At 32.0% G+C, this 13966-nt stretch overlaps 1 protein-coding gene across 1 annotated transcript; it reads right to left on the bottom strand.

The window, feature by feature from the left end:
- Positions 1 to 4460: 4460 nt before the first annotated feature.
- On the bottom strand, positions 4461 to 13520 carry LOC143072573 (activated RNA polymerase II transcriptional coactivator p15-like). The gene is made up of 5 exons (XM_076247582.1): positions 13399 to 13520; positions 10374 to 10430; positions 9299 to 9406; positions 7615 to 7720; positions 4461 to 5072 (listed from the first exon to the last, which is right to left on the bottom strand). Exons 2-5 carry the CDS (start codon positions 10425 to 10427, stop codon positions 4987 to 4989), a joined length of 354 nt encoding a protein of 117 aa, XP_076103697.1. The 5' UTR covers positions 10428 to 10430; positions 13399 to 13520; the 3' UTR covers positions 4461 to 4986.
- Between the last annotated feature and the right edge of the window lie 446 nt (positions 13521 to 13966).

Here is a 13966-nt window from a genome sequence, read left to right as displayed (position 1 = left end):
TGTAGTGCTCTATGCGTGCTGCGTATATTGTCCAGTTTAGTTGGTTAATAGCAGTATTTTATGTGTATCTAATGAATATTGCTAGGTTATATTTGTACTAAAACAGAAGAACGACGGCACCAATAAGGACAGTAACAATTTATTGAACTACAGCACTACATAGGACCATTGCAAGACTATGATATTGAGGCAAAAGGAAAAGTTGAAAACAACATTCAAATACTAGAATAGCGATCTGATTTAAAAAAAACAACGTTTTTTTGCTCCCTTTGACTGTAGCATTTGGTGCACAAGGCCATGTGTGCTGTAACGTTACCGTGAGAGCAACATAACGGGTGCCACATGTGGAGTATGGTCTGCCTACCTTTTCGGAGCACATGAGATCATCCCCATCTTTTGTTGGGGTTCGTGTTTCTTAGTCTTTAGTTTTCCATGGTATGTTTTGTGTACTATAAATTGCCTGGGTGTCTTTTTCATTTTTAGCCATGGCGTTGTCAGTTTTGTTTTCGATCTATGAGTTTAACCGTCCCTCTATTACATGGTATGGGTCATATATAGCTGTGACCTTATTATAAGTGTTGCATCTATTTTGAGTCAAGGTTTTTCCATAGATATATCAGCTATTGTTTAACAATGCCATCATATGATCAGAATGTGTGTTAATGTGGACTAGATTTCTATATATACATTATCGTGTTACAGATTACAAGCAGAAAATTAAGAATGACATGGATTAAAATTGTGAATTCATATGTTTTACCAATGTAATTAAGTTATGTTTTGTTTGTATTGCAATTAGTTGACATTTGTTATTTTGATGTCAAATATGACCATGAAATACAATTTAAAAGAAGATATATTTTTTAAATTTTTTGTTTATTTTTTTTGTCCCACTTTTTTTTCAGTTGTTCTTTTTTTTTCTGAAATTGTATACACGTGTGTAATATTTTTTAAACAAAGTCTTAGTAGAGATGACAAATTGGATATGGATATTTCATATTTTTATGAAAAATAAAGACAAATATCAAACTATCATAACAAATATTTAATTTCAATCAGCACTGAATTCAAAGCACAATGTTATTATAATAGCATGAGAAAAAGCACTACATTGCAATACATAAAACATGAGAAGTATTTCCATAAAGTTCATATTGTGAAATACAAGACACTGATTTACACATTTTAATGTTCAAAGTTCATTTAATTTCCAAGTTTGAGGATATAATATGCTGCATCACCATACTGAATATAGTCTTTCGTGCCATTGTGTAGGGATGCCTTCAAAGTTGCGAATCTTTCTTCTATTTCCCTATACTTCTTTGCTTTTCCCCGCATCTTGCCACCTGCTGCATATTGTACTTTCTTTACCTCGTTAGCTGCTTGCTCTTTCTTGAACACATTAATTATTTCGAATATATTTGGATGTGCAGTTTTTACTCTCTTTTTTAACTTGTTATGCCAGCCCTCTAAGTGATTATTTGTTCTGGGTCCTTCTGTTAGGTGGTGGTTCCAGGTTGGTCTATCCATGTCAGAACGTTAATTTGGTGCAAGCATCTGACTGTGGTGCATTTTCCAAGGCATGTAACCAGTAGTCTTCCACACGATCTAAGGGCAGTAATGGTAAAGCTGCTGCACGACGGACGAGTTTGTTGACATCTGGGACATCTTTATACTGAGTTTGCAGCCCATATTCCTGTGTCTTTTTCCATATTGCTTTTGCGTAGTGGAACAAACAACCTTTGAGTTCTGCGTTTGGAAAGACATGAGATACTGCATTTCTTGATGCACATTCAAAGTTAAGGCTCACTCTGTCTGGATGAAAGTTGAGATTATGTTGGTTGGCTATGTTTTTCAGGAGATTGAATCCCTAATTACTTGTTGTTTATATTGTTATAAAAACACAGAGGTTTAATTTGTTTATTTAATTTTTTCATCTTAATTCACATTTCGCCTTAGTACAATTCCCATCTGGCCTTAGTATATTTTTTACCTTTTTTACCTGGAATTCACAACTAAGGCGAAATGGGAACACACCAAATTGTCTTACAAGGACTATTTCTCATGTAAAGGATCAGTGGATGGTTTAGGCCATATTGACTTAATAGTAGAAGATTATATTGGGCTAAACATTTTTTTGCTATTTACATGTTTCCTACTCTTGTTAAAAACATAAAATGGGGTGAAATCGCCTTTCAAGGACAATAACTTCTAAAAGAGGGCATTTGACTAATTCCATCAATTAGACATTTTGTAGATCTTACTTTGCTCATCTTTTAACTTTTAAACAACAATAAGTTTCTCTCTATCTGCTATAGTCTATCACAAATATGGGGGAAAATCGTGCTCCAAGGGCAATAACTCGTATCATTAACGATTATAACCATGTTGACTTGTTCGTAGATCTTTTGGGGCTGAACCTTTTTGCAGTCTAGTTTCTCTCAATTTCTTAGTTTCAGAAATAGAAAAAGAGATGATAAAAATTGTCTTCCAAGTTCTTTAACTCATACAAGAGATCAAGTGGTAAACTAATTATTGCCATGCTGACTGATCGGTAAATCATTTATTTTTATGAGCCATAATTTATTGTAGTTTTAACATGGGTTGGCATTATATTCTTGATTATTTTTGCCAGAGCGGTAGTGAGAGCTGAAATAACACTATTATAATGCCTACCCATTTTAAAACTACAATAAGGTATAGCTTGCATCAATTAATTCGATTCTGATTTAATAGGACAATTAAGGCTATTTCTATGTCCGATGTGTATAAGTGTAGAACGTTTGTGTTGGCTCTTCCATGAACCTACATTTTTTGTTTGTAAAGAGGCAAACAACTGACACTGATTTTTCAGAAGGAGGTCTTTTGAACAGCCAGCATGACTTTTTTTCATATGTAGGTTAAATATGTCAATTTCGTAGTGCAACACATTACAGTCATAACTAATTATAAATGAATTTAAGTTAATAAATTATATATTAAATGCATGCCAATTTGATAAAATTCATTATTCTGCAGTAGTCAATATACGCATGTGCAACCAATTTTTCGAAAAAAAAGCATGTCATATTAGAATAATTATGTTTATTTCAAAGGTTCTCAATCGACTATATAAAAAAAATGTAAATATCATCCTCCAAGGACAATAATTCATATAAGAAATCAATTGACCGTCTAGGACATGTTTATTGAATAGTAGTTTTATTTGTGCTGACTATTTTTGCTTTACAGTTTCTCTTGATCATAGTTTCTGCAAAAAACTTTTGAAATGTGTAGAAATACAAGGGTTTGTTAATGGATTTGTAGATATTATCATGCTAATCATTTTTACCTTTTAAAGATGGCAATACATATTCCCCAAACAGGTTATATTTTAATTGTACTTGAACAAAATGCTAACTTGATCTATGACTTGTCATTGTGTAAACTATATAACAACAAGAATGTGTCCATAGCACACGAATGCCCCACTCGCACTATCATTTTCTATGTTCAGTGGACTGTGAAATTGGGGTCAAAACTTTAATTTGGAATTAAAATTAGAAAGATCATATCATAGGGAACATGTGTACTAAGTTTCAAGTTGATGTAGCTTTAACTTCATCAAAAACTACCTTGACCAAAAACTTAAACCTGAACTTCGCACTATCATTTTCTATGTTCAGTGGACCATGAAATTGGGGTCAAAACTATAATTTGGCATTAAAATTAGAAAGATCATATCATGGGGAACAAGTGTACTAAGTTTCAAATTGATTGGACTTCAACTTCTTCAAAAACTACCTTGACCAAAAACTTTAACCTGAAGCGGACGGACGAACGGAGGCACAGACCAGAAAACATAATGCCCCTCTACTATCGTAGGTGGGGCATAAATATCAAGTCAATATCTTAGTCAAGCATGACGAAAAAAGTGTTTAAAACTGATTAAAGTGAATTTTCTAAGTCCAAGGAGGCAAGGACCAAAACTTTGCACAATATCATAAGACGGAAACAAAATTTAGCTTGGTCTTAAACTTGTCATGAAATAACAATATACCAAATATCAAATCAATATCTTCAAGAATGTAGAGAAAAAGTGTGGAAAACTGATTTGCTTGACTGACTGAGGGATGGATAGACAGACAGACAGATGGAGGGCGAACCCTAAAATCTCCTTCGACTTCATTTGTAGGGGACTAATAACAATCACTTGGTAAGCACAATAAAAGATGCATTGCCAATTTCATCTGGGGTTATCGTATTAAGCACAAAATAAGGTCCAAATGAAGTAACAATAGCTAGCTGACAGCGCTGTCAATTTTTTCCCCCATCAACTAGATGAAGAGGGGGACAAGAAATTTGCTAACCACTATCATGACTATATTGCCACAAAAAAGCAAACCTACCGATAAAATGAAAATGTTGACAGCATTTCTAGAAGGTGCCTTCAAGCATATCGTAATAAAGAGTTGCAAAAATTATGCCCACAAATAATTTTATTATTTTGATGACAATGTTTGATATAGTACATGTATGAGACATTCAACAACTGAATGAACGACAACAAAGAAATATGCAGAACTTAAATGAGACAGGCCACTGAAAGTCAGCACCTTAAGAATAAATGACATAAATAAAGGACGGCTAGAATGTATAAAACATTATAAATTATCAACATTAGTTAGAGAAAATTTTACAATTAAATTCATTTTAACATTAAAAATTATACTTTTTCATTTACTTGACAATTTGTATACCAATAAAATATCATGAATTCATCTCTATAAAAAAAAAATGTCAACAAATTTCAGTGATAAATCAACTTTTCCTCATGATCAACTTGTGCATTGTATTTAAAACTATTGAAGAATCTTTTTTTCTCAATCTGTACACCAAGTTGAACAAAACATGATACTAGACCATGTTCTTTACAAATGATAGGTCTTTAACAAATGTTTTCGCTTAAGCAAATGGTCTTTTAAGGCCCCTTCTTGTTGACCTATTTCATTTACTCATTTCCCTCACAGCTTCGTTAATGTCGTCAAACTGGTTCTTCAACTTTTCCCATTGGTCAAGAGGTAAAGAAATACCTGTAAAAAAAAGATGACATTTAATTTCTCTGCAATACAAGTTATAATGAAATGATGACACACCTTCTATCAATGGGACAACATAAGTGCCCCTCCTTTCCTACAATTTTCTAACATGCATAGAATATATATAATAATTAGAATTCGGACAGGTACAATTTTTATGAACTGTTAAGTCCAAGGGCAGTAATTCCTTGAAAAAATGACATCTTAATTTCAAACCTATACTCGATCTCTGTTTCACAATACCGGTATATACATATAAATCAATAAAATAAATGCATATTATTCAATAAAATATACACATATTGATCAATAATCAGTTCATTATTTACAGTCATAACAAAAAATTGGGACGAACCCTTGGATTTCAATATAAAGCTTGTACAATGAGGGGCTTAGTCATAGACAATGTAAAAATAGAATTTTGCCAGCTGCCAGGTAGACCATGGAAATATTATTTCTGGCTCTTGGAATATCTTAATGAATAAGAACATCCTACCATCAAATACACTTGATTTTACCCTATGCTTCATGTTAAAAAAAAAGTACACATTTCAATACGCACAACAACATAGTAAGATTTAATACATTCATATATATGTAACTTATTTCAGAAAGATACAATTCAGTGTTCTCCCCAGGATTTTTGGATAGCACCAGGGTAACGCGTGACGAAATGAATTTTACAATATTTTGTGTCACGTTGCGTCGTTTATTTTTTTCTTGTTAGTTTTTGTCATTACCTTTTTGCCTTTGTTTTGTTAACTGTGGTACTGTGTTGTATGGACTTTGGGTCAGAAAATTATTGGTAGAAAAAATAAATCAATAAACAGTTTGTATACTTTAATATCTTTGAAGAATAAATAAAAGAAAGCACAATTAGTCTTTAAACTAAAGTCACTTCTTATATTTTGATCAAGCCATTTTGTCCTGATACTTGTAGTGACACTACACATTCCCCATGTTAGATTTCACCATAACAATTAACTTTGAACAAAATTAAATTTTGATACAGAACCTTCAGTAGATTAAAAACTATTTTCCATAGTTTTAGACCTGATTCTTTTAAACAACAACAAATTATTTTTATAGTTAATACTTTGTTCCAGACATGAGGAGTACTTTTATAAATATATCTATCCACTTTTTCATATTTAGCTATAGCCCTGCTTTCAATTATATCATAATTTTGGCAGTAGGCTTGTCAGCCCTGGCACAGTCATTTCAAAAATTAGTAGAAAAACCTACTAATTTAATATAATATGTCTGTGCATCAATAAAAGTATGATTCTCAAAAATAATTTTCAAAACATTTTTGTTGGTATGTTCTAAGAAAGTTTTTATCCTTAATGTAACATTCTAATATAATTTTGCATTCAATTTGTAATTTATTTTTATTTTCAATGAGAAATTATATTTGAGGAGCATTTATTTGTGATAAGCAAAATCAGGGGAAGTAACTCCACAATTAATTTCCAACAGGCAAATTATTTTGACTCAAGACTGGCGTAATACAGTTCATTAACAAATGTCTGCTTGTCCCTCACAAGTCTGTTATTAAAATTATGATCTCTTAATTAATTAAAACACAAAAGAATCATGTACTTCGATTAAATCCAATCATCAAGGTTAACCTCAAAAGGTAAATCGATCACGTGGTGTAAACAATCTACCTGTCAGATCTGGATTAAACTGGTTAGAACTGGTCAGTTTTCATGTAAAATTTTAAACCTCACGGAAAGTTGAACAAGTCGTCTCAAACTTTACCGATTTACGATTTTTTTACCAAAAACTTTAGCACCACGGAGAAAAATTATACATCGCGGCAAGAACGATACCACCGCGGTAGAAAATTATACATCGCGGGACCGTGGTCCTTTAAGGGCCTGGGGAGAACACTGCAATTATCCATGAAGGAAATGTTTAGATGCAAAGTCAGACTTTAAACAGCATCCAAATTTCATTTTGTGCTTAAGGTTTCCCATCACCAATTATTTTTGCATACCATTAAATTGTTTAATCCCCCCTGCAATTGTTCGCACTGATGTTCCTTAGTTGTCATCTGTTTATTTGGTTCATAATTAGTGTTTCTCAGTTTTTATATAGATAAGATGTTGGTTTTCCCATTTGAATTGTTTTCCATCAGTAATTTTTGGGGCCCTTTATCGCTTGCTGATCAGTGTGAGCTCCATGTTGAAGACTGTACCTTGACCTATAATGGTTTACTTTTATGAATTGTGACTTTGATGGCGAGTTCTCTCATTGACACTCATACCACATCATCCACTGACCATTTTTTTACTTTTGGTAGTTAACTATTGAGAAAAAAAAACAGAATTTAGTATTAAAAAAAATGATTTTGAAAAAGGCCATAACCATACTAACTTTCATATTCTGTTGAACATTTTTCTGAAGATTTCTAATTTTCTATTAAAGAACATGGATGTTCCGATTCCATACAATTGCTTAGAGTTGACAACTTTGATACCGTTATTGATCTCACTTAATATCCCTATATTAAATGTGGTTTAAATTTCACCTTTTTTTCCAGGCCTTAATTCACCCTCAGCTTCATAGAACTCCCTAATTCCTACCATCACTTTGCCTCTGAACTCGCTAACTGATACCCATCTGTTCCTTGAAATCTGAAGGAGAAAAATAAATAAAAATAGAAAGTGTTCATTGGACACTGACGCCCACCCTGCATGATATCCATTTTAAAGTAAATCAATCCTACATCTGTTGATTCCTTATTCATTTTGCTCCTCAAACATGTACTTTTATTCATATAATAATCTTTAAATGCAAATACCCCTCTTGGTAATGGTATCTTCAATCAATTTGTGGTTAAAAAATACTTTACCCAGATCTAGACCCTTTCAGTTATAATTATTTTATATCTAGTCTCAGAAATTTTTGTTTACAAATCCATAGCAGGAGAAATATTGATTATTGTAAACTGAAAAACTATTGCGAGGTTTTTATTAATATGAATAATGCTATTGGAAGAGTAAGGCAATATACATTTTTTGTAATAAGAAGTCACAATATATATGATATAGATCTGATACATATGCCTGAAGGCAGCTTTTCCCAATACATGTACTACAATATTTGATCTTGTATTTGCATCTATTCTTCAGATAAATTGTTATCACAGATATATGTCTCGCCTTTTTGTAATTTGGATTATGCAAATGTTGAAATCTAAATAGCTATACATTGTACTCTAACATCTTACACAAGTTATGCAAATATTCAAAGTCAATGAACTACGACTAAGTTATATGATATGGCTAAACAATCTCCATGTAACTGAAATTTGCCAATGCTAATACAACTACATACCAAATACCATTGACTTATTATAAGTCATTCCCAAATCTAAATACAAACATTAACTTGTAAATTATGAAAAAGTTTCCAAGTCAATGAACCATGAAGAGGGGGTGGGGCTATATAATTTCCATGGAAACAATATTTGCAAATGCCAATAAATGTGCATACCAAATATCATTGACTTAACATACATAGTTTATCTTAAAATGATCTAATCACAAACTAATACATGTAAACTAAGATAAGTTTCAAAGTCATTAGACTGTGACTGAGGGGCAAGGCCAAATATTCTCCATGGAAATGAGATGTATCAAAGCTTATACAACTGCATACCAAATATCATTGACCTACCACTAATGGTTCCCCTTGAACTGACCTAATCACAAACTAATACATGTAAAATAAGCAAAAGTTTAAGTCAATAGACCATGACTAAGGGGCAGAGTTTATCTCCACGGAAACAAGATATGCCAATGCCTATACAACTGCATACCAAATATCATTGACCTACCACTTGTGGTTCCCCATTAATTGACCTAATCACAAACTAATATATGTAAAATAAGCAAGTTTCAAAGTCAATAGACCATGACTGATCAGGCAGGGCAAAATAAACTCCATGGAAATGAGATGTGCCAATGCTTATACAACTGCATACCAAATATTATTGACCTATCACTTGCCGTTATCAATAAACTAGACCTAAACATAAACTAATACATTGTTGACAGAGTCCCGCCTTTGCCGACGCTAGAAACAGCATGTCCCTTTATAGCTATGTCCTGACTTTTTGACTCTGTCAAGGCGAGACAAAGATCAATGAAAAATGCATGCAATAATTTCTTAATTGCTAGTACTGGTTAAAGCTTCAAAATGAAAAGTACCTGAAATGTTCTTTCTCCAGCTTTTCCAGGGGTAGAGCTTGCTGCTGATTTTGGAGGTTCTTTCTTTTCTACTTTTTTCTCTACTTTTGTTTTCTTTTTCTTAGGTGCCTAAAACAATTTATTTTTTACTCTTAAATATATTAGAATCAAAGCACATGTGTATAAAAACTAATATTAAAAAGCAAAATTTTACAAGAAATCATAGTTTCATTTCATCCTAACAAATGCAGATCTAGAAAATTGTAAGACATGTATGACATATATAGGGAACTATTTTGTAGGATTTAGGTATTAGTACTGACTTGGTACAGAACCTTGCCTCTGACAAAAGTTATTTTAACATCAGTCAAAAGTTCAAGATTTTATCAATGAAGAAGCAGAACTTAATCAAACTAAAACATATTAAATGGAACAGCTTGTTTGGCCTATTTACAATTGAAATCTTGAATATGCGTTTTATTTCATTTCGAGCAGTAGTGAAGGGTTAAATAGGAATATAAATGCCCAACCCTTGGTGATAATTAAATGAAAACTAACCTACACTGGTCATGAATTATTTTGATTCTATTAGCTCAAATACGGTAATTTTATCATTCGTGAATGCCTATACACCTGATATTGGTTTGACTGTTCAATTTAATACCCCATAGAATAATATTAAAAAATATAAAAATTATCATGATTATACAAATTTTTAAAATAACACTTTTTATTTTCTTTTTTATTTCATTCTGAATTTCAAAGGCATATAAGAAACCTTAAAAAGCCAAGTGTTTACATTTTACACTGGAAGCATACATGTACGTCACCTAGTTTAGTTGCCAAAGGTGTAGATGTAATGCAGGATTTGGTTTTCATTGATAAAAATATACATATTATGATAGGATAAGATAAGAGTTTAGAATGTCACATGGATGGATGCACTAGTTTCATACAATTTACCTATTCAGAATCAGGCAAAAACAGGAAATAATACCATAAACCACATGCATGCTACAATTAAAAATCAAGTTTTGGATTTAATAGAAAACTATGTAATGTAACAAGATAAACATGATGATAAATGTATTCTTACTTCATTATCAGAATCTGATTCAGAGTCCGAGATGAATTCTTTGGATTTTGGCATAGCCTGAAATACAAAAATTATTTTACTTGAAGTGGATGAGAAAAGTTTAGTGGCAATTTTTCATATGTATATCTAAGTATTAAAATTCTTAAAAGTAACTGGAGTAAGACCATTCCACTTGTCATAGCTGTATCTTCTGTTTGCCATATATGCATTGTACAGTAATTGGGAAGGTCTAGCACTACAATCTATGCTCAGTTTGCAGATTTTGACCAGAAATACAATGTATCACAATGAGTGAAAAACGTCAGAGCCATTGTGAAACACAATATTTTTTGCTTCATTTATGCTTTATATAAAATTTGACAATAAATGTATTGTAGAATGTATTTTCAAACCTTTTTGGTGTTGCCATATTTGTGTAACTCTGTCTAGAATAATAATAAATATAAGAAATGCATGAAACGACATCAAATATCGACAAAATGATGGAACAAAGCTTAAGGAATGTATGGCAGTCACTGAACACCCAAATGTCTGTCTTGACAACCAAAATAAATTTTATTATAAACAAACCAAAGCAAATATCTACATGTGTCCTGTTAAATTTTTTCATGAAGCCATCTCTAGCAAACAATCGGCTGTGAAACCTTCTGATGATGCAAACAATAACTGCTACAACTGAGAAAATAATTCAGATGATGAATTGGACAGATAGTGTTTCCTACAGGTGGTTTTGGCGTGTAATGGCGCCCCACCGCGATTTTTCGACGCCCTGCCCTATTTGGGAAAAAAATTTGGCGCCCTGCCCTAATTTTGTCGAAATTCTTGACGCCATGCCTTTACCGTTGTAATTAACAACCGGTACTGAAAGACATATTTAATGAATACCGCTCGAGTTATTTCCCTTCAAACGTAAACAAAAGTTCACTAGGACGCCATTTTGTAATCGATTTCGTAATCATCTGATTAGCAAACTGCAATAGATTGAATCATGTGAATAGTGAATACAGATAGTAATCATGCCATCAACAAATCGGATGAAGCGAAAATGTGAGGAAGAAAATGAGAAACAGGCCGCAAAATGCAGAAAGCTTTTATCATTTTTTCAAAGGTTTGTAGATTTTTATTACAAAATGGTTACGCACTTGCAACTGTGTTAGTTGGGGGTAAAAATAAACTTTTGTCAAAGGGATAATTTAAGGTTAAAGTTGAGTTAGGCCAAGGATCTCATGAAATCACTTGCATATTAATTACTTTCAATTAATTCATTTTTTCATCAAATTATTTTTTTTAAATTTACTTCTTCAGTTTTTAATTTGAAGTAATTTAAGAAAGGAACAATTTATGAAAAAAACTTCCAGATTATTGAAGATATTCTTGTTTTATGTGTAATTTATTTTCAGCACCAAAGAGGCACGGAATAGATGATTTGAATATCAGGGAATGTGTCAACCTGTTTTGAGGGAAAAAAAGGAGGATTTGTCAATGACAATTGATATGACCAAAGCAATATTTTTATATATATGACATAGTTCTTGTTTTTAAACATTTTTAAAGAACTGATTTTGTTTTTAATTGTCTTTATTGTTTTAAATATTTCATATATATGTTTTAAACACTTTTTCTTGTTTTACAATTTGTTTTAATGATTGATTACAGATGTATATGTCCTTTTTATAGCATTAAACTAGTATGTTTTAAATGAATCCATTTTATAGAAATTGCCTGTTTATATTAAGTAAGTGCCCTTAAATTGTTGTCCATCACACTTAATGTGCCCTTTGAGCTAACAATTACCCTGCCCTTTTTAAAAGCTGCAGGAAACACTAACAGAGAAGATGACTTTGAAATAAACAATCAGCTGACCAGAACCAATCCTTCGTCATTAATTTGGCTGTGAAGAATAAAACTAATATAAATAAAGTTATTTTTCGATAAAATATATTTATAAATTTATGTAAGGAATGACTAATATTTTTTCTGTCTATGAAGAAATAACATTAAAAATTTGGTGCACACTGAATAACGCGTGTAGCGGGTTATTTAACAGTGTGCACCACATTTTTTATGTTATTTTGAATAGACAGAAAAAATATAACAGTCATTTCTTATAATTTAATTCTAAATTCCATTTTAAACCGTAGAAAACCATGAAAAAACGTTGATGACGTCACGGTCACATGACTAAATTATGTCTATGGTTTGATAACGAAATAATGTAAGCCAATCAGAAGACGCGTTACATCCAAAATTAAATTATTTCAAGATGAAATTGAAAGACTTTGTAGGACTGGCAAAAATTTTGTAGGACTAACAAATAATCTTGCTTTGTCAATACTATGACCAATTGGTATCAAAAGGTTTTGCAAACTCTGAATTCCAATGTAGGGAGATTTCACAGATTGAAAAAAAAACAGATGATACAATTATTTGGTCTTCAGTGCAGTCCAAATAATTATGACATCTTGCAAGGCTTTTTTTTTTATCTGGGACATCTTCCTTTGACGATGTCTGTCATAATTACACATGTACACCTTATTGCTATTCCTGGCTGACCTGGGAATCTATACTGCTTGAACTATTGAATCATACATAACAATGATAACAATCACTTTTCCATTGTGGCTTCCGATATATTGTATTATGACGTCAAAACTTTACCGGAACCTGTGTGATGTCCAGTAATGGCAGACAAAAAGTGATAAGATGTGTATAATTTATCTAGACTAGTGCAGCATATGTTTATTATTTTGAGTTATCTCACTCAGACTTCGATGTTTATACAAATGGCACTGGTTTCTGTCAATAGGGATTTACTATCCACACTTACACGAAAAATTATGTGTGGATAGTTAAGCCAACCCCAAAAATTATATTAAGAAGTGTCAGACTGTGGTTTTCACATGAAAAAATTTAAATTGTGTTAATCTCAATTTTTAAAATGCATTTCAGATTACAGCTTCGACCAAATGCATGCGTATAACATCTCAGATTTGAGTTAGTTTAAGTTTGAAGTTCATGTGTTTACCTATTTAGGTACCAGCCAAATAGAATGTTCTTTATAAAAAATCAGAAAATTGCGGGGTTTTGTATTTGGTAACCGGATCCGGAAGTAGCTACAAGAAGAAAACTGAGCGGATTAGAATCAGGCGTTCTGTGATTGAAAGGTAGACAATTCGTCACTAACATTTCATAATTTTGTATCGTCCCATGTACCAAAATATCAGCTTACGGAATATAACGGTCAGTAAGTAAAGAAATATTAACATGAATTCTGGTTATATTTATAAATTAACTGTTTTACAAAATTTTGAATTTTTGAAATACTAAGGCTTTACTACCTCAGGCATAGATTACCTTAGCCAGAGACATGTCTCTGCCTTAGCTGGATTTGGCAAAACTTTTTAGGAATTTTGGTCCTCAATGCTCTTCAACTTTGTACTTTATTTGGCTTATTTAACTTTTTTGGATTCGAGCGTCACTGGTGAGTCTTTTGTAGACGAAACGCGCGTCTGGCGTATATACAAAATTAAGTCCTGATATCTATTATGAGTTTATTTATTAACAAACATTTTAATAATAAGCCCTACTGAGCT

This window comes from Mytilus galloprovincialis, chromosome 4 (genome assembly GCF_965363235.1).
Source record: "Mytilus galloprovincialis chromosome 4, xbMytGall1.hap1.1, whole genome shotgun sequence".
In the NCBI taxonomy this organism is placed as follows: domain Eukaryota; kingdom Metazoa; phylum Mollusca; class Bivalvia; order Mytilida; family Mytilidae; genus Mytilus; species Mytilus galloprovincialis.
Note: the sequence above shows the minus strand (reverse complement) of the source record. Positions and strands in the feature narration are given on the sequence as shown.